The 22800-nt window shown below is 36.8% G+C and overlaps 1 protein-coding gene across 5 annotated transcripts in view; it reads right to left on the bottom strand.

Moving 5' to 3' along the window:
• Positions 1-1245: 1245 nt before the first annotated feature.
• Positions 1246-22800, bottom strand: part of LOC106060310 (neuronal acetylcholine receptor subunit alpha-5-like) — a 34361-nt gene continuing 12806 nt past the window's right edge. For 2 of the 5 annotated variants that reach the window (XM_056014442.1, XM_056014439.1), the window contains 9 exons: positions 22337-22488; positions 17043-17087; positions 14650-14759; positions 13917-14097; positions 13375-13503; positions 11382-11604; positions 7146-7361; positions 5687-5785; positions 1246-2611 (listed from right to left, as the gene is read on the bottom strand). In XM_056014442.1, the coding sequence (XP_055870417.1) occupies positions 2370-2611; positions 5687-5785; positions 7146-7361; positions 11382-11604; positions 13375-13503; positions 13917-14097; positions 14650-14759; positions 17043-17087; positions 22337-22488 (1397 nt within the window). In that variant the 3' untranslated portion in view covers positions 1246-2369. Of the gene's footprint in view, positions 2612-4124; positions 4179-5686; positions 5786-7145; positions 7362-11381; positions 11605-13374; positions 13504-13916; positions 14098-14649; positions 14760-17042; positions 17088-22336; positions 22489-22800 lie in introns of all 5 variants that reach the window. The other 3 variants (XM_056014441.1, XM_056014443.1, XM_056014444.1) reach the window with 3 other exon arrangements.

The following is a 22800-nucleotide window of genomic DNA, read 5'->3' as shown; positions in this document are numbered from 1 at the left end:
TTTTGCCTAAGAACATCTTTCAATGGCAGGCCCGTCCATTCTTTTATGTTGTCCTCCCTTCGCTTTCTCTGTCTGCCTCTTCTTCTTTTTCCTGGTACTGTTCCCTGAAGGAAGGTCTTTGCGAGCCCCAAAGATCTTGTAATATGGCCATAGATTTTAAGGTTGCGTTTTTTTAAAGATAGTTAGCAGGTCATCATGGGGGTCCAATCGCTGCAGTAACCCTGTCTCTAATCTCTTGGTTTGTGATGCGGTTTTTGAACGTGATACCTAGGATCCTTCTGTAGCATCTCAATTCCATTGCTAGGATTCTCCTCTCTAGCTCTGCAGTCAGTGTCCAAGACTCACAAGCATAAAAAATCTGGACATGACCAGGGCGCATCAGTCTGATTTTGTTGCCGAAGGCAAAGTCTTTGTCTTGCCATATTATTTTAAATTTTGAAAGGGCTGCTGTGGACTGTGCTTTTCGGGCCAGTAGTTCAGGTTTCGTTCCCTCATCTGAGACAATAGCTCCGAGGTATTTGAAGCTGTTAACATTAGTCAGCTTTCACCTTCAGTGCTGATGCCCTTAAGTCCAGTTGGCTATTGGTCATAATTTGTGTTTTTTTCGGCATCTATTTGCATGCCATATGCTGCGGAAGTCTTGTCAATGCGCATCCCCAAGTCAGCTAGTTCTTCTTCTGTCCCTGCTAGGCCATCAGTGTCATCTGCGAGGCAAGTTAGTAATTCTTCTTCCTCCAATGCTAACAGTACCTTCATAGCCATCGAGAGCATCTTCCATTATCCTTTCAAGGAAGAAATTGAAAAGTGTTGGTGAAAGTAGGCAGCCTTGTCTTACTCCAACTGTGGTTTTCAAAATTGACAAAATGGTAGATATAAATTCTTCATGTTTTGTTAGCATAATAAATATTTTTTTTTGAAGTTTTAACTTGATCCGAAAATGGGTCTGGGAGAAATAATATGTTCAATTATCTAAGGGGACAAAACCCTACATATATTTAGCCTTATCAGTGAATACTGAAGGATTAAGTTCCTTTGTTGGTATCAAACACAATAATTACAAGTTATTAATTGACTATATTTTTAAAATAAATTCATGTCTTGTTTATGCCAATAAACAATTGTGAAAAGTTTCAACTTGATCTGAGAATGGGTGTGCGAGATATAACATGTAGAAACTTTTTACCTGACAGAAAGATGGACAGACAGACTTGATATAAGCTTTGTAATAATCACACAATATAGCTCTCATGGAAACATAGTACAAGTTTATTAATTAATAATAATAACTTATAAATTAAATTTATATATTTTTTTTATTATGATTTAAAATACAAAAAGTGCATATGTTTGTGCGTGTGTGCAGGGCCGGCCTTAGATAATTGGAGTCCCTAGTCAAAGTGAATTTGGTGGCTCTGAATAAAATAGAAAAATAAAAAAAAAAAAGAACTAATTACAAAATTTAGTAAAAAACTAAACTGTACTCGTTATCAATCATTGGAATTGAAGACATCGCCATTCGTGTATTTCTAAAAATAACATTGAGGTCAAGTTTCGTCATTTCTTCTGAAAAAAATTGTTTCGAGTCCTCTACGAGGCCCATCGGAGGCCCAAGGCGGCTGCCGAGTTTGATTATGCTTAAGGACGGCCTTGGTGTGTGTGTGTAATTTAGATAGCTTTTGAACAATTGAGTCGTATCTTGATATTTGTGGAAAGCGTTAAAACAAATACATTAAACAAAACAGATGTATAAGAGTAAGATTAACAATAATGAAACATAAACGAATCGATCATTCAACATGACATGAACATAGAATAGAGGCACTAGGGTAAACTAGTTATTGAGAGAAGAAAGTGAAGAAAATATGATTAAACAAATATAATCTTCGATGTAGATTCGAACCACAAATCTCCGATCTCGCTACATCGCATAACAACGGGCTAGGTTCAAGGCTACAATCTGACATCTATATTTAACCATATTTTCTTCATCCTTTTTTTGTGCAATAACTATTGAACCCTGGTTTCCTATTACATGTTATCATCGAGATTAACGTTACTGAAATCTAACAGAAACAGAAGTTTATTGAATGTCTACTTCAGAGGTTCACTTTAATGTGTACATTAGACGTCACTTTAATGTGTATCACTTTAATGCAGCGGTTCTCAACCTTTTAGGCTCGGCGACCCCCTTTTTACAATCCCCCACTCTGCGGTGACCCCCCCCCCCACAGCAATAGAAGAATAGAACAAAAAAAAAACATTTTTTTCGATGGTCTTAGGCGACCCCTGGCAAATAGTCAATCGACCCCCAAAGGGGTCGCGTCCCACAGGTTGAGAACCCCTGCTTTAATGTGTACCTATAGGTCACTTTAATGTGTACACAGAATGGCCAAAAACACACAGCTACAGACGATGACGGCCAGCAGATAGATTCTTAACAAAACACCGTCCAGGACGTAGGCCACCGTCTGCCACGTGACCTCCACGCCACGGGATTGCTCCTCAGGGGTGGACATGGGGGTGGCTGGGCGGAGCCCCATGTAACTGTGCTGCTTGACCCATGGCGACCTCATGGTCAGGCCACTGCTTTCCAATTTTTCAGTTCCTGAACCTGTGGAAGAGATTGCTCACTTAGAAAGCAATGAATAAAATAAAGTGAATTGAAATAAGTGAATATGAACACTGTAGAAACCCCAAGGAAAGTTCAACGTTAAAATGAGTTGCTACCGAGAACAACAGAAAATTCTAGTTCAGTAACAAGCAAAATAAAAAAAAAAATAAAAAAAAAGCTTATATTTAGTGTGTTAATTAGTTTGGATCAGTCATGTAATTAAATTTGTAATAAGCCTCAGATGACAATATATAAAGGGGACTAATTCAGCTAATACCACCACTTCAGTCAAGTACTAATTCTTTCCCTTGTTTGAGATACCAAACAAAATAATTTATTACCAATAGTTCATTAACAAATTGGTTAATTTAAAAAAAAATGATCATTGTGTTATCAGGTAAAAGAACTAATTGTGCTAAATTTAAGCTCAATATGAGATTGGATATTGCTGAAATATCGTGTACAAACTTTTTTACCAGACAGACAGACAGAGTGGATACAAGCTTTTTTTAAAAAGTGGACAAATTAAATAAGCATTAAGCGTTTAATACGTACTAGGTGGAGGTAAGCACACTGGGCAGAAAGTAAGTAAACCAGGCAAAAAGTAAGCGCTAATCAGAAGTTAAACTTAAGACTGTGAGTTTAATAGAGTAATCAATGAATAAAAATGTTGTAAACAAAATCATCTATTTATATTAAAACTTATTAGAGACAACAGAAAGAAGAAATTTGAATCATTGTAATGTTATACAAAATACCAGCATAAAGATGTCGAAGAAAAATGTTGCATAAAACATGTATATCAAAAGATTATTGCTTACAATTATTCGAAAGATATAGTGTGTATATACATGCGGTGCACCTATATAATAAAATTCAGTCTACTTAGCTGAAGCAAGAGTTTTAAAAAAATGATTACCAACTACAAGCATATAAAACTTAATGTTAAAGAATATTACCTCCTGATAAATGTATTTATGTAAATAAACACTTCTCTAGCATTCAAATTTTAAAGCGTTCATATTCCACAATGTATCTTATTCATGAAGTCTTTAACTAAATTTGAGATTAACCTTTGGCCGATATATAGTAGAATTGTATTTCCTGTCGCTCTCACCAAACAAATTATTCAAAATTTAAAATAACATGTCAGCTTGTAGATTGCGCGTTCCTTTTCCATAACAATAACAACAAATACTTAATCCACTGTTCAACAAAAGAAATAAAAAAAAGTCGAATAAATTGATAAAGGTCCAAAAGTTATATAAGTTGTCAGGGCCCCATAACATTCGTAAGTAAAAATGATTTTCTTATTTCATTATAAAATCGTAAAATATGACAGTATGTAAATAAAAGAAAAAAAACAACAACAAAACTACAAGGTTAAAGTAAAAACTACAGCTTTGGTCTACTTTCTACTAGACAATAAAACTACAGATATTACTTAAATAATTTATGACATTGAAATTTAAAATCTAATTTGAGTCTACAAAATAGATCGACGAGCTTCTACCTAATGGGTCAGCAAATCCATTTAAATATTTATCATCCGCAGATTGTTGGGCTTCTGGAAAAAAATTACAAAACTTATTTTTTTTTACCGTAACGAATATTTTTGGTTGATTTTTCAACTTTAAAAAGAAGGTGTCCACCTGGCATGTTTAAAATAGACAAGGGATCATTTGTCATTACAGAATCATATGTTTGTGAGGGTATACATTCTAATAAAGATGTGGTGAATAGGTCTGATGAAAAATTTATGACACCATACAGATCAAAACAGGCAGACAAGAGTAGCTTCCCTTTATCAATATTAATAATTGTGGTCGGCTTTCTCGTTCTGCAGCGTCATCTTCTCTCGTAAAGCGCGGCACAATTTGAAATGGAAAGTTCCCAATCTATGGGGCAGATGATGTAAAGATCATCTGTTTTTGTGGCCTATGGTTAACGTGGGTGTCATGTGGCCAACTCAACGAACAACCGCCTTTACTTTTCCCCAACTAATGTCAGGTACCCATTAGAGCTGGGAGGACTCAGAGGCGCCCTAAAATCAGGGAATTCTAAATCCTTGTCTTCACCAGGATTTGAACCCAGAACCCTTGGTTTACCTCTCAGGCACCGCACCTCCATTTGAAACGTATATAATGGCAATGTCTTCGATTCCCATGATTAAGGATGCGTACAGTGATTCACATGACTATAAAGACCTAATTGCGACCTGCATATTTTCCCGCATCTCGTACAGACAAAGCCGTTGTCCGCTGGCGGTCTATTTTAGTTTTCTTTCCGTCTTCTGCGCCTGTCTTCAAATAATGGCTTTTCTTTGAGTCTCAAATGTTTGTCCCGCAGCCTTTGTGAGAGCTCTCCAACTATCTCTTTCAGAGGCCCATCTGCTGTCAGCTACTTTCCTCTATGCCAGTGAAGGCGAAATGGCGCCTGAGTTGATCTTTATAGTGCTTAAGGGGGGGGGCATCTCTGTTATGCCGTCCTCCTTTAAGCTCGCCAAAGAAGATCGCCACTGGCATGCGGTCGTCTCCCATGAGGGATAAGTGTCCGACCCAGCGCAGCTGTCGAAATGTAATTAGTGCTTCTATACTGTCCATACCGGCCTCCAGCAGGACATAGTTATTTGTGATGTAGTCTTGTCAGCATAGGCCCATCATGAAGGGAGGGCACCTTAGGCTAAGAGTACGGCGGAATAGGTCTCCTTACCTAGCAACAATAATCAATGTTTATAAAGCAGTGGTTTTCAACACACTTTTGTATGGCTCTGAGACCTGGGTGCTCTACCGAAGGCAACTCAAGCTCCCCGAAACGTATATTAAAGGGGAACAAAAAAAAAAGCAGTTCAGTCAGCGCGTTCATATTACAAATATTTTAAATCACAAGACAAACAAAGCCTTTATTCAAAGCGATCACAACCAAAAAATGAACATCATTATTACCACAAATTATATCGTATGATCACGTGGGCAATATGGAACCCCACACAAAAGACTAAAGGCTATTCTGGACACGTCAAGACTGGCTTTACTAGCAGACTGGCCTCTCTACCTGAGTTGATGAATGACTTACTCTTCACCTGGTACGATTGATTCATTAACTGTGTGACCTGCAGAAAGCAATGAGCAGGGTAGGTGCTTTTCTTCATTGCCCTAACTGGTTTGTAGTGGGCTAGATAGATTCAATGCAATAACAACAAAACATGTTTACTTAGGGTTTAAAAAAATAAAAGGTTTAAAAATGTAAGATTGAAAGAAAGGCGAGGACTCTCGGTATGCCCCGAGGCCCGAGGCTGTTGAAAAAAATACAAAAGTTAAAAGAATAGAAAACGAAAATGTTTTTGTTGAAACTGGTTATAATGAACTCATTGGGTTGGTATGGAAACAATGGAACAAATAGACCGCAGAGCCTTAGAGCAAAATAATTTCTTTTTAACTTGCGAGCACTGTCTCTGTCTTTCTCTGATTTGTTCTCTCTCTGTCACTCTACATTGCTGTATTTTGTAAGATAAGATAAGATTTCTTTATATCTTTCTCCCAATCTCTCTCTCCCTCTCTCTATCTGTGTTACACTCTCCTTTCTTTTCCCTTTCAGACCTTGTGATTTATAGGACAGATGATATAAAGATCATCTTTTTTTTCTATGGGAGACAATTAACGAAGGTGTCATGTAGCCAGCACAACAACTAGCCACCTTTACTCCCCCCTCCCTCTCTCTTTTCATTTTGTTTTTCTCGTTCCTCTCTTATTTTCTCTCTCTCTCTCTATCTTTCTCTCTCTCTCTCTCTCTCTCTCTCTCTCTTTCTCTCTCTCTCTATCTTTCTCTTACTTTTTTTCCTCCTTTCTTACTATCTTCGAATTTTTTTTTATTCTGTCTCCTCTTATTCTCTCTTACTTCTCTGTCTCTTTCTCTCTTACCTTCCCTCTCTTTTTCTCTCCCTTAAACAGTATCCACTCATCTACTAACATTGTTGATTCACGCTTATTATTAACCCTTTAGAGGCGCGTGGTAGATAAGAATCAGACACTAGCCTTGTAAATCCATTTTGTATGCACTCATTGTAAAAAAAAGATCAGCACTTTAAGGGTTAACAGTTTAAATTTTCGCTAGATTTTTTTCGTCTCAATCCTATAGACCAGTGTTTCCCAAACATATTCCTTAAAAGGACACTTCGCACTTTCTGAGTATTTAGCGTAAAACTTTGCTTATTTTTTTAGAGAGATTAATTCACGTGGTGGCCTACTAGTTAATATTTCAGTAGTTCAAGGACAATCTATTCAGGCCTCGCGGAATAATAGGGTTATTTTGGGAAACACTGACATAGACATTTTGCTTTCGAGCAAAGAATTTTAAAAACTTGAATCCAAGTGAATAACGAAACTATAACATAATCATAGAGTTATTAAATAATGTTTTGAATTAATACACGAGAGCCACATACAACAAAATATAAATCGTATAAATACCACACTCTTCTTAACATTTCTTCTATTATTAATTAGTCATGTTTTGGCGTAATTAATTAAATTACCTTTGTCTTTTGTTTCGTTGCTGGAATCGTATTCCGTCGGTGACACTTTTTTAACGCAGCATCCTTCGTAGCAGCACAGGCGCATCCCGAACATTGTCATCCTGCGCGTGAAGTTTGAAATGGGCTGGTCGTCTGGGCGATGGTGCAGCTCCAGCACGTATATGGACAGTATGACAGACAGCCCTCCCATGATGAGAACCACTGCTATGTAGAGCTCTGCAGAGGAACATTTGGAGTCGGTAATGTACTTTAATTATTTTTTTCAAAGGAATCTTGCTTTTTATAAAATAATAATAGCGCCATCTGCCTTCTGGATACCCCCCAAAGCCTAAGTGAGAACCTTCAACATGGACCCTGCAACCTGGGAGACGCAAGGAACTAACAGAGCATCATGACGCCGAGCTGCATTAAAACCCGAGGCATGAAAATAACCTTGGCTGAAGAAAAGCGCCTGGGAAGAAAAAATAAGGCAACTCACACCAGCTCCAGCCGGAATAGCTAGCCCAGTGTGCAGCCAGAGATTCCGGGACCACAAAAGCCTCATGAGGCGACACAAAAGTGCAATGCAAAGCCCTAAGCCCCCCTGGATAACAAAAGGTGTAAAAATCATCATATATGACGGACGAACTGCACATCCATAAGACTACTTATCTTAATTTTCTTCAGAGATTTAATAATACAATTAAAACAGGCTAAGTATTTAATGTTGTTCTTATTATTACAATACCTCGATTTAAGTCTGTTAAGCTTCCGCACGGTGTTGATTCTTGACAATATGTCTAGTGTAGATCTGACTGGCAGTAACGCTGAACTAAACTAATTCAGTAACACCGGCGAAAGGCCGAAACAATCAAATATGTAGTCGACGCTGATATGTTGTTCTATAAAGATATTTAATACTCAAGAAGGGAATCGTCCGATGTCAATTATGTCGTACTCAAGTCTACTACTCTACAAGAAGCGTCTTCCTTTTAGCGTCGCTTAGAGCGTTCTAATTTTTTAAAGATCTGTCACGTCACTTGTCGCTAATTAAAACTTTTCCTAACTAATTATTCTAAGGAGAAAGTAGTTAAATAACACTTGACTTATCTGTCTAAGAAGCGGCGATAACTCCACAGTCAGTCTCGGGTCTACTCTTCCTACGCTAATGTCTGTCCCGGCGGCAAGGCTCACGGCGATGTCTTCCCTAGCGGTGAGATAAGGACAGCGAACGTTTCGGCTCTCCAAGGTCCTTCGGTACTGGTCTGCAACGGCTCCGGTTCTTCGGTGGTACGGCGTCTGATTCTGGTTCACGGTGATCTGTCGTCTGGCTCCGGTTCGTCGGTGACGTAGAGTCTGGTTCCGGTTGCTGGTTCCGACGCAGGTACGGCGGTTCCAGGTGGTCGTCTGTCCAAAGTGAAACTGGAACGGTCCAACAGTTGACACAGCGACAAAGTCCAGTGCTCGAATACCGGCTATCTGGCTATCTAACGTGTAGCACAGATTCAGCCGAGCCGTAGATCAAATTAGCACTACTGTACTTAAGTGCCGTAGGTAGTAAGATGGCTCCTACGTCAAAAGTTCTTTGGCGGGCGTGACCTCAACGGTCGATCTTGGCCTTGCAGCGGTGACCTTCACGTTCGTTCTCAAGATGCCGGGCAGGCGATATCTCTTCAGTACGGCTTCGACAGGACGGTTTTCTTCCCTTCCACAAACTGTAGCCTTCTCGATACCGAACTACAGGCTTCAATACGATGCCCCAACGTATGGGCGTTTACAAATTACAAATGTAGATCTAGATCAATATTTCGTTACCTCCTAGGTCTACGAGTCCAGGATCTCACTGGCTTTCCTTCGCCGACGTGGCTGTATAATCAGGGTCTAGCTGCAGACGTAACTTCTGCCTCCTCCTAACAGAGGGCTTCTATCCTTCTGGATGTTGCTGCCAGTGAGCTCCGAGTCTGGGGTCGCCACGTTGTTAAGCTTCCGCACGGTGTTGATTCTTGACAATATGTCTAGTGTAGATCTGACTGGCAGTAACGTTGAACTAAACTAATTCAGTAACACCGGCGAAAGGCCGAAACAATCAAATATGTAGTCGACGCTGATATGTTGTTCTATAAAGATATTTAATACTCAAGAAGGGAATCGTCCGATGTCAATTATGTCGTACTCAAGTCTACTACTCTACAAGAAGCGTCTTCCTTTTAGCGTCGCTTAGAGCGTTCTAATTTTTTAAAGATCTGTCACGTCACTTGTCGCTAATTAAAACTTTCCCCTTATTCCCGAAACAAATAACTAATTCCTAATCATGTCATAACAGTCATGCCTTCATGGAGGGCGGACGTCGATTTAAAAAAAAACCCGGCTCTAACGATTTTCCTAGAAATTTAACAGTTGACGCATAGCGCTAAGAAAAGAATTACTAGCGCGTTGGCCACACTTGGAAAACTCTAGTTTAAATTATAACTTTTCAAAGTAAAAATAAATAAATGAAAATTTGGCTATAGATTAAATGTAGGTCTAGATCCTACATCGGTTTTGAGAGGACTATCGAGTTCGGGAATTTCCGAATGTAAGGCATTATTGATTTAAGAGTTTAATAAATTAATGTTAAAAAATTTTGCGCACGGTCTTTTAAGTCTGGATGTAAATGCATATCATTAGAATATTAAACGTTGTTCTGGGGGGGGGGGGGGGGGGTTAAAATGTTTTAAAATCTAAAATTCATTAATTTTAAGAGTAAAACAATCGCTCAATAAGTAGCAGAAAGGAGGAATTGTCTTTTTTTTAAAAGTTTTTTTCATGTGCTTCTTGTTTTTCAAGTCAGTCTCAGAAAAGCTTGTGGTTCTGATGGAGCTAAAAGAACATTGCTTGCAAATCCAATTGTAACAATTTCTTTTTTTTTTTCACTTTACTAAATAGAGTGTGTCAGTCTATGTGGCAGTGGCCCATGTACATGAAATTGCTAAATTCTCATGGAATAAACCTGAAACCTACATGCTTAGAGAATGCCCATAATGCTTGGGAAATATAATACTGGCTGTGAAGTTGTGTGTTACTCAAGCAGTTCAAAAGTACAGCAGAAGGCGATATATTGGGTGTATGGGGGGGGGTGATGATAAACCTACAGCTGAACTAATCGATACGCTTATCACTAAACGGATCATTGGCGCTCAATAACTTCGATACTGCACCTAGTAGAGCTTTGAACTAGACGGGTGTTAAGCAGATGTAAACATTCTTTAGAGAGGTCTTTAAATTGGGACATTTACTAGTTTCTTAAAGTGTTCCAATTACTGTAACCATTTTAAAAATCCTAATCCGAATAAAACAAATTCAAAACTTGTTAGCTTTCCGGAATAATTATTTGTTTTGAGAATGTACATAACAAAGAGTCACCTCCACATTTAGTTCTATAGTTTTTTGTTTGTTTTCTTTGTTGATGTCTTAGAAGTTTCTTCAGATATAAAGATTATGACGTCCTAGCCCAGACGTCCTGCAGGAAATCAGGGACACGGTTTGAATTTCTGAGTGCTTACCACACAAACTGTAGCACACATACACACACATCTACACGTTCACAGCATACACAGACTAATACAGTACTATTGGGAGTAGCTTTGGTTTAAGGCCGACTTAACAAGAATTAATCACTTAGAAAATGTTTTTATATGTAGCTTCAAAGTCTCAAGACTACGTTTAATTATTGATGAGTTTGAACTGGGTGGAGGCCTTGGATTTTCGGGATCTTTAGGGCGCCTCTGAGTTCACTCAGCTCTAATGGATACCTGGCATTAGTTGGGGAAAGATAAAAGTGGTTGGTCGTTGTGCTGACAACATGACACGAGGGGGGGTGCGGTCCGCACCGGGTGACACCCACCCTAGTGACGCCACTGACCCTCGTTAATAGTGGGCCCTAAGAAACAGATGGTCTGAAAGGGGAACTCTAATTACTGAATTCAGTCTGTAAGAAAAGAGACCCAAACGAAAGAAAAGTCTGACACCCCCCACCCACCAACAAAGCCATTGCCATCTTAACCTATATTTTATGTGGACGGAAGTGTCTTTCCAGAAAAAGAGCTCCACACTACTCTACAGTCACATGAAAAAAAGCTCTAAGACATGAACCAGAGTCGTTCTAACACTGAAGACGTTAAACAATAAACTCGGCAGCTAGAGAATGTGGACTCGATAGCCAGGCATACTTAAACGTAGTTCTAAATTCTGGACAAGCATCGCATTGGTCAATCTCACCTAATATCGAAGTGTACTCCGCAGTGGTAGGAAGATCAGCGGCTATCAATGTCAGGATGACCATGTAGCCCAGGAGAACGGTCAAGCAGTAGCCAATTTTCTCCCCTGACTCAGCAGGTAGCACAAAGACGAAAATAGTCAGCAGGGAGGTAATAAGTACCGGAAGCAGATAGTTCAATCCGTAGTAGAGTGGTCTTCTCTTGATACTGAAGTAGTAATACACCTAGGCGAGAAGTAAGTACATTACTATTAGATGACATCTAGAAATGTAAGTAAGTAAGTACATTACTATTAGATGACATCTAGAAATGTAAGTAAGTAAGTACATTACTATTAGATGACATCTAGAAATGTAAGTAAGTAAGTACATTACTATTAGATGACATCTAGAAATGTAAGTAAGTAAGTACATTACTATTAGATGACATCTAGAAATGTAAGTAAGTAAGTACATTACTATTAGATGACATCTAGAAATGTAAGTAAGTAAGTAAATCACTATTAGATTACATCTAGAAATGTAAGTAAGTAAGTACATTACTATTAGATGACATCTAGAAATGTAAGTAAGTAAGTACATTACTATTAGATGACATCTAGAAATGTAAGTAAGTAAGTACATTACTATTAGATGACATCTAGAAATGGTTATTAAGCAAAAGTATAATATGATGACAGTTTTGTTATAGTGTATGTGTGTGTGTGTGTTTCCATGGTGACGGTGGGAGGAGGTTAGCGATTGGTTGGTGGCAATGTAGTGTGAATGATGTAAGATAAGGGGCATTGCCATCAGTGGTCTTAGATACAGCAGACGACTCCAGATTGCCAGAGTGAAAAGGCGGGCTTTTGTAGTGAGTTCGATTTTGTTCAGAAAACCATTTTATATTATTACTGAAGTCTACTACACTTATTTTATCTCAAGTTAAATTTGTCTATATTGTAATAAAAGTTAAATTTATACATAAATAATTTTGTTCACAAAAGACGTTATTTCAAAGTTTACAAGTTAAAGCTATAATACGCCTACATCGGCTTAGTTGTCTACCAGCAGTTTGGTGCTGCAAGTCAACGGCCGTCAGCAGCAAGCATAAACATGGGTTTATTCTGGAGGATCATTTTAAAAGTTTAGATTAAGTGAAAGAAGAGATTTGAAAGAGAGAGAGAGAGAAAGACAGACAGAAAGAAAGAGCGAGAAAGAGAGAAAAAAAGAGAGAGAAAGAAAGAAAGAAAGAGAGAAAGAAAGAAAGAGAGAAGGGAGAGATGGAGAAAAACGGAAATAATAAGCGAGAGAGAGAGAGAGAGAGGAATGAAGGGAAACTGATGTTCGTGTCTCTATATTTTTCATCTCCCTATAGTAGACAACCTCAAGTTGTATTTGTTGTTTTTTTGGTTTTGTTTTCTGCGCATTTTATTTGTTATTCTTGTATTCGTGCTACTTAAACTATCTATATGTGGCTTATTAAATATTGCTATATGTTAACTTTATAAATATTCACATACTATTCGACAGATATTATATCTGACTAACTTGGGTCCTGTTTTTTGTTTTATCTAAAATACTAATTTGTATTTAGTTTATCTAAAATACTAATTTGTAGCCCATAAATAAATCTTAGAATCATGTTATGCTACAGAATCTAAAATGGCTGCACTAGGTGTTACCTTTTTTTTTTTACAGCAAATAGATCAATAGATCTGTATAGGTTTATGGTAAGAGGTTTTTCGCTGTTGCGACATGGGAAACGGTTAAGGAAAAAGAAAAGGAGTTTCTGTTATCATACAAACTCAGGTGTGGCCCAAAGGTTCATACTGGAAATATCGATCTTTGCAGATATTTTAAAGTAGGATTAAACTAGGCGTATTGCAAGTTAGCAGAATCGAAAGAAGAGTTTTTGTTACTACACAAACTCAGGGTTGGCCCATACGACCCGGATGGAAAAACCTAGTTAAGAAGATAGTTAAAAACTAGGACTACACTAGGTCAAACTTGTACCTTAGAGTATTCATAATTATCTTCAGTAAATATTTTTCTGTCTGTCCAGTTGTCTAGAAGTCTCCACTCACCATCAGGGGAGAAATAGGACAGGACGACGCCACTACCATATACAAATATTGACAGCTCCTGTTTCATAATAAAAATTAAATAAACATTCAAAGTAAGTCACTCACGGACATAAGTCAGCTTGGTCGAGAACAAGATTGGCAAGATATAGAAACCAGGAAGTCCCGAGTTTAAATCCCAGTGAAGACTTACAGACTCTAGACTCTAATGGGTACATGTTAATACTTGGGGAAAGTAAAGGTGGTTTGTAATTTGCTGGCCCCATGCTGCATTCGTTAACCATAGAAACAGATCTAGCTTAAAACTTTCAGCTTTGGCAGCAAAGGATGCTGACATACACACACAAAAAGATCTCGTTAAATAGTGAATAGAGACTTGCCAACTTTACATTCCGCCAGACATTAAAATTGTCTATGCTGTTTAGCTCAATGAACAGTATAAGAATGGCATGGCTACTATATAGTTATGTTTACCTGTATAGTATAACCAAAACTGGTCACTTGTAAAGCACAGGTCTGGGTATCGAAAGGGAAGTAAGTAATGTCCATGGTGCAGGAAACAGTCAGCAGTGCAGGGGGGTTCCAGGTGACCTTTCCTTTTGAATCCACTCGGAGTGGGATCGTGTCCTCGTGTATCGCCGATAAATCATTGACCCTAAACAAACAAAAAAACAAAAAACAACTAATAAACACTACTAACAAGCAGGATATGTATTGTTATTTATTAAAGTGTAGACACTGAGCCCACCTTTTCTACCACAAGCATACCCTGGGCCGGATTTAAGGGTTTGTTTCAATTTAGGGCGGCGACCTATATAGGGGACTAATTCAGCTTACACCACCACTTCAGTCAAGTACAATTTCTTTCCATTCTTCAAGAATCCAAACAAAATAATTAATTACCAATAGTTAATTAACCAACTGGATAATGTTTTAATTGATTCTTATGTTGTCAGGTAAAAGAAATAATCCTGCAAAATTTCTGCTTGGTCTAGAAATAACATGTACACATTTTTTACCAGATAGAGTGAGCTGGTATAAGCTTCGTAAAAACATTTAATAAAGACTGGAATTAGGGAAATAGCTTAATTGGTGCATTCTCATACTTCCTGAAATAGAAAAGACTTCCTGGATAACTCTGATAAGGGAAAAATGGAACCGAGTTGAAATGAATGCAAAACAATTGCTTTGATCACTAGATACTTACGAGTTATCTACAACTAAAGCAGGTGTCCAGATTTGGTCGTTTTTGAATTGTAGAATTGGGATACCGCCATAACTTCCAGGCGCCCACATTAGTCGAGTATCTGACCATGTCTAGGGAAACAACAAGATGTAACTTTTTATGAAATTTTATTCCAAGCATTAAAAACACTATACAAAATGCATGTACGCTGAGTCCTTACCCGAGGTGGTCCTAGCAGTACGTGTGGCCCCGGGCAAGTTTCATGCGCGGGTCCGGGAGCAGTAAGAGTAGATTGGGCCCTATATGTACCATACCACACAGCCACACAAAGCCAAAAACGAATTCGTTCGCCTCTAATGCTGTAGGTCTTCATATTGTTACAAAAGATAGTACCTTACGTAGGTGGTTGCAATACGGTATTTCGAAAACAAAGATAATATGTTAGGAGCTTTCATGGTAATTTGTATCATTTAAATACCGGAAAAGGTTTCCGAAACTGCCAGTTGCAAGGGAATATCACTATCGCTGGGCCCCCTTCAGGCGCGGGGTATTGGGCTGTTGCCCCACTCTACATCCCTTAAACATACTTATCGACATATTTCCAGGTCCTTAACCCTGTCGTTAAGCAAAGACTTGGTGTAAATTGTATAATTCAGTGTTTCTTAACTTTATCCTTAATGGAACACTTCACACATTCTGAGTATTTAGCGGAACACTTTGCTTTTTTTAGAGAGATTAATTCACGTGGTGGTCTACTAGTTAATTATGCCAGTAGTTCTCGAAACACCTATTCAGACCTCGCGGAACACTAGGTTTCAGCGGAAAATAGTTTGGGAAGCACTGCTAGAATGTAATTAATTAATTTTTATCCACAATGTCGTCTGTATACAATGTTTTATCAGACTAAGTTGGACTTCTTATCTTATCTTATCTTATATAATACAGACGTTACTTCTAAAAAAAGAAGATAATTACATCCTACGCGTCAAGCATTCAGTCATGAATGTTAACCAATGACTTAAATTCTGCCAAGTCACTGGTTTTCCTGGCTAGCTCAGGCAACCCATTCCATGCTCTAATAGCGCTAGGGAAGAAGGAGTATTTGTACACATTGTACATAGTGAAAAGCTGTAAAAAGTGGGGAAAAGAAACACATTCTGTCGCAGATCTTCTAGAAGATGAATTACCAAGCAATCAATTCTTAGGAAAGTCATTCTTTGTTTATGGTAACACTCACGGTAAAGATTGTAAATTGAAAAAGTGGTTGGGGGGATGTGTATTATCTCTGGAAAAGAAAAGCATTTTTTGGGTAATTATTTTTAATGATTAATTATGAATAATAGAATAATTAAATGAATTAATTGAGAAATCATAGTATTAGAATATCAAGTAGACCGTAGACAATCTAAATATTCCAGGATCGAACTGTGGACCATCAAATCCGAAGTGCAGAGCACACGACGTTTCATCCAGCGAATTGTTAGTTGGGCAGAGAGAGTAAAATTAGACCTTCTAAAGCAGTGTTTCTCAAACTGGTACTAGGGGTCCGCGAGACGACCAAAAGGGCTCCGCAGAAAGATGAAAATTTGTGCACAATTAAAATTAATAGAGGTTAATCCGATGGGATAACTTGAATAATGATCAACTCGCTCATCACGGCTGTTTGATTTGTCTATAACGTACTCTTCTATGACGACCTAAATGTATGATTTGTCTATAACGTACTCTTCTATGACGACCTAAATGTATGATTTGTCTATAACGTACTCTTCTATGACGACCTAAATGTATGATTTGTCTATAACGTACTCTTCTATGACGACCTAAATGTATGATTTGAAGACACTCTTCACCTGAATATACACGACTGGGCGTTGAACCCTTTTGCGCGTGAACATATTTGAGCTATCCACAAACGAGAATTTTAAAACAATGTTTAATCAAGGATACCACAAATTCTACATTATGGGTCATTGTAAAGAGATTGTTGACTGCTTTCCAGTCTTCTTGCTTGGTACAACGTGGATTCATTACCGTAATGAACCTCATCACAAACAAACGAAACCGTCAAGAAATGTGTGCTGGTTGAGCAAGGGCATAAATAAATACGCGCATAAAATCTCATAAAATCAACCACATGTAAGTCATTATTTTTTTTAATTTTATTTGAAACAAAAGTTTTTATCTCAAAAACACTCCTTCAACTAAATGCTATTTTATTCTTGTTTTTTTTTTTTTTTTAAATAGATTTGTTACTTATATACTATGCATTTATGCTGCTTTTTTCATTTAGGGTTCCTTGGGCAAGTTTTGACTATATAAAGGAGTTTCCGGGCAAAAAAAAAAGTTTGAAATTTGCTATCTCTGGTCATATAATACATACACCTATTATTCCACCCGAGATTTATATTTACCATTAGCCACCATCCTGATATTCCAAACTGTTGGTCCTTTATATCCTGTAAAAGACAAAGTATACAGTATTAACAGCTTAACAAAATAGATCTTGTGATCGAACGGAGTTCAAAATAGCACAACGTTAATGAACAGACAAACGATCGGTTTCATCCTGACAAACCAGCTAGACTTTAAGAAATCGTCCCTTCACACATGACAGAAAAACTATAAATAGCTATCTTTCTGGTGTATATACGGTGTACGAAATACAGGAAGTATGTTTTTTTGTAGGTGAGTGCTATATGTATTTCATCACTGAAAAATAAAGTGTTTTGTTTTTTTAAGCTTTTCCGTTTCTTTTATTTAGTTGGCAAGTTCAAAGTTCAATTTAGCACCTTTGACCTTTGTTTAGTTTATCGTGCAAAAGTCTCCAATCAAAGGATTTTTTAAAAATAGATACTTTCATTCCTGAAGGAACATCCATAAATAGAAACCTTTTTGGTGTATCTGGAGTACGGAAGAATTGATAAGTGAAGTAGGTCGCTACAAATCCTCTTATTGGCTTGCACGTTCATGGATGGAATCTGGGGTGGAAAGAGACTAGAAATTGGGCAGTTAATGCATATCTTTCGAATAAAATAACTGGTCACATGGTGAAAACTCTGGTTTGACCGTTATAATTGTTCAGAATATAATCATCTTAACATCATTTTTTTTGTTCTACTTTTGAACACCCTGCAGTGGAAATTCCTGCATGTATTCAATCAAGAGATTAAGGAATAAATAAAAGTTCATAAAAATTTATGTTGGAATTATTAGCTGGACACTAAAAATCAATGGCGTAGCTAGGATAGGAGATGTGGGGTCCAAATCTGAAAATCCCCCCAGACCCCCACTTGTTGGAAATTTGTTTTTACGCCATTATCTCATGTTATGATGTCGAATGTCAAAATGCAGGATCCCCTAAAGAGGTACAGGCCCCCCCCCGGGCCTCCAAATCATTAGCTACGCCACTGTTAGAAACTTTTTTGTGACAATATAGGCTCTATAGCTTTCATAAATATAACACTTATACAGTATATCAATACATAATAAATACTAGTCCTGTATGTCTAACTAGATCAAGTATTCTAGTCCTAGTGTCTATAAATGTTTCCAAGTCTGGATCTGAGGCATTCTAAGGCTTTCTACATGGGCTTATCCAAGGGAGAGGGTAACTATAGCGTTCATTAGTTTTAAAGGGCATACTATTCCCGGTCACAAAAAGTCATCATCTTACTAAAGAAGGAGTCGATTAAGCAAAACAACTTTTAATGTCCCTTGTCTAATTAAAACATATAATAGTTGGTTTTCTACTTTTGAGCACTGTAGAATCAAATTTCTACACGCTGTCTTTTGTATCATAAAGAAATGATTATTATTTAGTTGGAGAATAGGAATTTTCAATTTGGCAATCTTGACATTGTTCATTCTAGTTCAAAATCACTCCCAATCTTTCCCTTTTCTTTATACCACCACCACATCTCTCACTCACACACACACAATCATATTTTTCTCACAAAACAAATGATATTTCTGTCACTAAAAAGTATAATTATTTCACAAAACAAATTATATTTCTGTCACTAAAAAGTATAATTATTTCACAAAACAAATTATATTTCTGTCACTAAAAAGTATAATTATTTCACAAAACAAATTATATTTCTGTCACTAAAAAGCTATTATTCTTTCACAAAACAAATTATACTTCTGTCACTAAAAAGCTATTATTCTTTCACAAAACAAATTATATTTCTGTCACTAAAAAGATATTATTCTTTCACAAAACAAATTATACTTCTGTCACTAAAAAGCTATTATTCTTTCACAAAACAAATTATACTTCTGTCACTAAAAAGCTATTATTCTTTCACAAAACAAATTATATTTCTGTCACTAAAAAGGTATAATTCATAGACTTATCTATATTATATCTAGACTGGACATGGAGATCTTTTAAGACTAAGACTAAGACTAAGACTGCTTTATTGATCCTTACGGAAATTTGTTGTGATTACAAGGACTCTTTTCTCATATAAAGACAACACCACAGAAAAATGCACATAAATACAACAGATTTTAAAACTACAAAAATGTGAACATTTTTTAAAAAGTTGAAACAGGGTGTTGTTTTGTTAAGTAGTTATAAGAAAGTGAGTATTGTGATTTCAACCCTAACCTATGTAAGAAATAAAATATAATTTTTAGATCTAGATCTAGTAAATGAAAATCACAAATTAGAGTACTCTCGTCCATGTCTCGTCTCATAATTGTTAGTACCAGGTGACCAAGCCTCGCTCGGATGAATAATTGGTTAAGTAAGGATATATAACCGAAGTCATTTTGGGAATAGTTTTGTAATTGCGAAAATTAATGATCGAGTAAAGACTATCAATCTGAAGAGTTACTTTCTCTTTCTATTAGTTCTCAATGTAATTGTACATGGGGATTAGAATAGAAAGTCTCTTAAGTCCTCCTACAGTCTAGACTGACTCTAGACAAACCACAGTTCACGTCGTGTCGTTTTACAATGCATCTTTTACGTAAAACTATTAAGTTATTATTGGCTTGGAAGAAAGTTATTGCAGTGTAAATTTTAAAATGGTTAAGTTCTGACATTAAATATCGCTATTAGTTTATTCATTCTAAGTTTAGTTCGGAGCATCATCGTGGGGCATCTCTGTTACGCTGACCACTTCTAAGCTCACTAAAAAAAGATCGCCCCATCCGGGATAAGTCCTCTGCCCAGCGTGACTGTCGTACTATAAGAAGGTCATACCATTTCGAAAGAATATTGCTATTTGTAGTGCGGTCTTGCCAGCTTATATCCATGATGGAGTGCAAATATCTTAGGTGAAGGCGTTCAAGAAGTCTTAGTTGCTTACTATAAAGTACTCATGTCTCAGATCCACAAAGAGGGGTTGAGAGAACCACTGCTTGGTAGAAACTGATTTTTGTAGACAGGCGGAGCAATTTATTTCACCACACTCTCACTTGGAGGCTTCCAAAAGCACGACTAACCCTGATCACATATCAACCTCCCTTTAAAGCAATGCATCATTTGATACTATGGTTTTCAGATATGTGAAGTTGTCTACCAAGGTAAGGGATATCTATGCGCGGTGATCTTTGGTTTGAGTAGGTTTTATTGGGTGATTTCTGGAACATGACTTCTGGAATTTGACTTCTCAGAACTTTCATAAGCCCCGCGTTAATTCTAGGTGTAAATTATTAAATTAAACCATTATAACTTATAATAGGGTTCCCGTGGTCTCCTTGTATTCAAGGAGCTCCTGGAAATCTCCTGAAACTCATAAGATTTTCCTTAAAATAGATAAAATTGTCATTTTGGAGTGTCAATCAATATGGTAAACGCGTGATAAATAAAACGGCATCGTCAGCTTTCATTTAATAAAAATGTAATGCAATGACGAATTTATTTTCTAATATAAAATCCTTACCCTGATTGGGCCGCGCCCAATCCATTTCACATAGGACCCAGCAAATGTTATGGCCGGCCCTGGTTATCATGTTCAGTGTGTGCAAGTAAGGAGTAGAGAAGCTGTGTTATGACCTTGTTACATAATAGATCAATCTACAATAAGATTAATTTTTAATTATGCCAATGGATTCATTAAAACCTGTTCTTGTTTGCGAAGAAATGTCTTAGTGTACTGCTGTGAGCCTAGTGACGTAAGCGGTGTAAAGTTTTTTTTTCCTTTGACGTCAGTGAAAAAATTTCATTCATAAAACTTTCTTGCCAAAATTAATTTTTCGATAATGAGACATTTTCAAACCGATATAATTGTCGACCTCGTGTTTTCCTGATATGATTTTGGATTTTTTTTCTCATATTCACATACCTTGAAAATTGTAAGAAAATCGTTAGAGCCGTTTTTGAAATAAAATTATTTAAATATATATATATAAATATAAATATATATAGGCCTATATATACATACATACAAGAATTGCTCGCTTTTCTATATATATTTTGTCAGGGGGGGGGGGTATGGCGAGAATGAATATGTTACTTTGATATTTTGGTATGATAGTTATATCCCTTTGTTTATGGTACTCCCAGGTTATGAATGTGAATAGTCTTGCACGTGTTACGAACTGAATAATTTAGTCTTCGTTGAATTTGCGAGAGAGTGTGTTAGTCAGTGAGGTCTTGTTACCGGTCCAGAAAAGTTGGACGGTCGGTTCCTGGACTGGTGTTTTGTGTATTCATATTTATTGAGATATGTCATTGTGTGCTTAATTGGGTATTAAAGTAGTATCGTTTTCCTTGTATAGCTGGAGTCGGAGTTGAAGTATATAAGTGATAATTGTTCTTATTCAAGTTACCCCTAACGAGCCAAGCCAGAGCAACAAAAAGCCCCCCCCCCCGACATATATATATATATATATAACCAAAGATCACCGAGCATAGACATCCCTTAACATATATACATACATACATACATACATACATACAAGAACTGCTCGCTTAAGAGTATAGGATTTTGCAATTTTTAGATACATAATCTAGAAAGATCTAGGTAATCAATCTATTTAAATGTATTTAGATGATTAAATTCAACAGACATGAATTATTTCGATCTAGGATTTTTATTACATTATCTCAATGGAAACTAACAGGAAATGGCTTTGTTTCATATATTTGCGTGAATATATAGTTCTGTGATTAATAGCCCATTCTAAAGAAAATCCGAGAAATGATTTTGCATTATTTCTAAACTTTGAAAACTAAAGATCATTGCTTTTTTAAGACCAAAAAAAAATTGATTGGGGCGACTTTCCTTACAGCTTAAAAAAGAGTTATGTACATAAAAATCTATGTATATAGGTCTGTGAATCGATGAGTCTAGATATAATATATATAAGTCTATGGTATAATTCTTTCACTTAACAAATTAAACTTCTATCACATAATTCTTTAACAATAAAACTATTCTTCTGTCACAAAACAAATGATACTTCTGTCACAAAACAAATTATACTTCTGTCACAAAACAAATGATACTTCTGTCACAAAACAAATAATACTTCTGTCACAAAACAAATGATACTTCTGTCACAAAAAAATAATATTTCTGTCACAAAACAAATAATACTTCTGTCACAAAACAAATGATACTTCTGTCACAAAACAAATAATACTTCTGTCACAAAACAAATGATACTTCTGTCACAAAACAAATGATACTTCTGTCACAAAACAAATGATACTTCTGTCACGAAACAAGTTAGAATTGATACTCACTACTGAGGTTATGGCGATGGCTTGAAACGACAAACTGACTTTCACAGTTGCCTCGGGACGTATTGTGTAGGTGTAGTTCTCCAACAGATTAGACCTGAGGTCAGTCTCCTCTGATATTGAGAACGCCCGTAATGACCCAAAGCGCAAACAAACTTAAAAATAAAGGAAAAGATAATGACAAGCTATATAAGACTTCTGTAGACCTGACACTACCTTATTGGTTCGTGTTCCCTTTAAAGAATCATCCAAGTTTGTTCTCTCTCAATACATTTTATAAAAATATAGTACTCATTGATATGGCTTGTCTTCTTCACCCTCACCTATTGAACCGTTGGGGCACCACACACGATCTGTTGACCATCTTTCTCCATTCCTCTTTGTCTTTTGCCTTGGATAGAATTTCTTTCAATGCCTTGTTGTTTGACAATAAAAGTATCTCACGTCTTAATTGTTATCTAGATATT

The sequence above is a fragment of the Biomphalaria glabrata genome, chromosome 16 (genome assembly GCF_947242115.1).
Source record: "Biomphalaria glabrata chromosome 16, xgBioGlab47.1, whole genome shotgun sequence".
Lineage (NCBI taxonomy): Eukaryota > Metazoa > Mollusca > Gastropoda > Planorbidae > Biomphalaria > Biomphalaria glabrata.
Note: the sequence above shows the minus strand (reverse complement) of the source record. Positions and strands in the feature narration are given on the sequence as shown.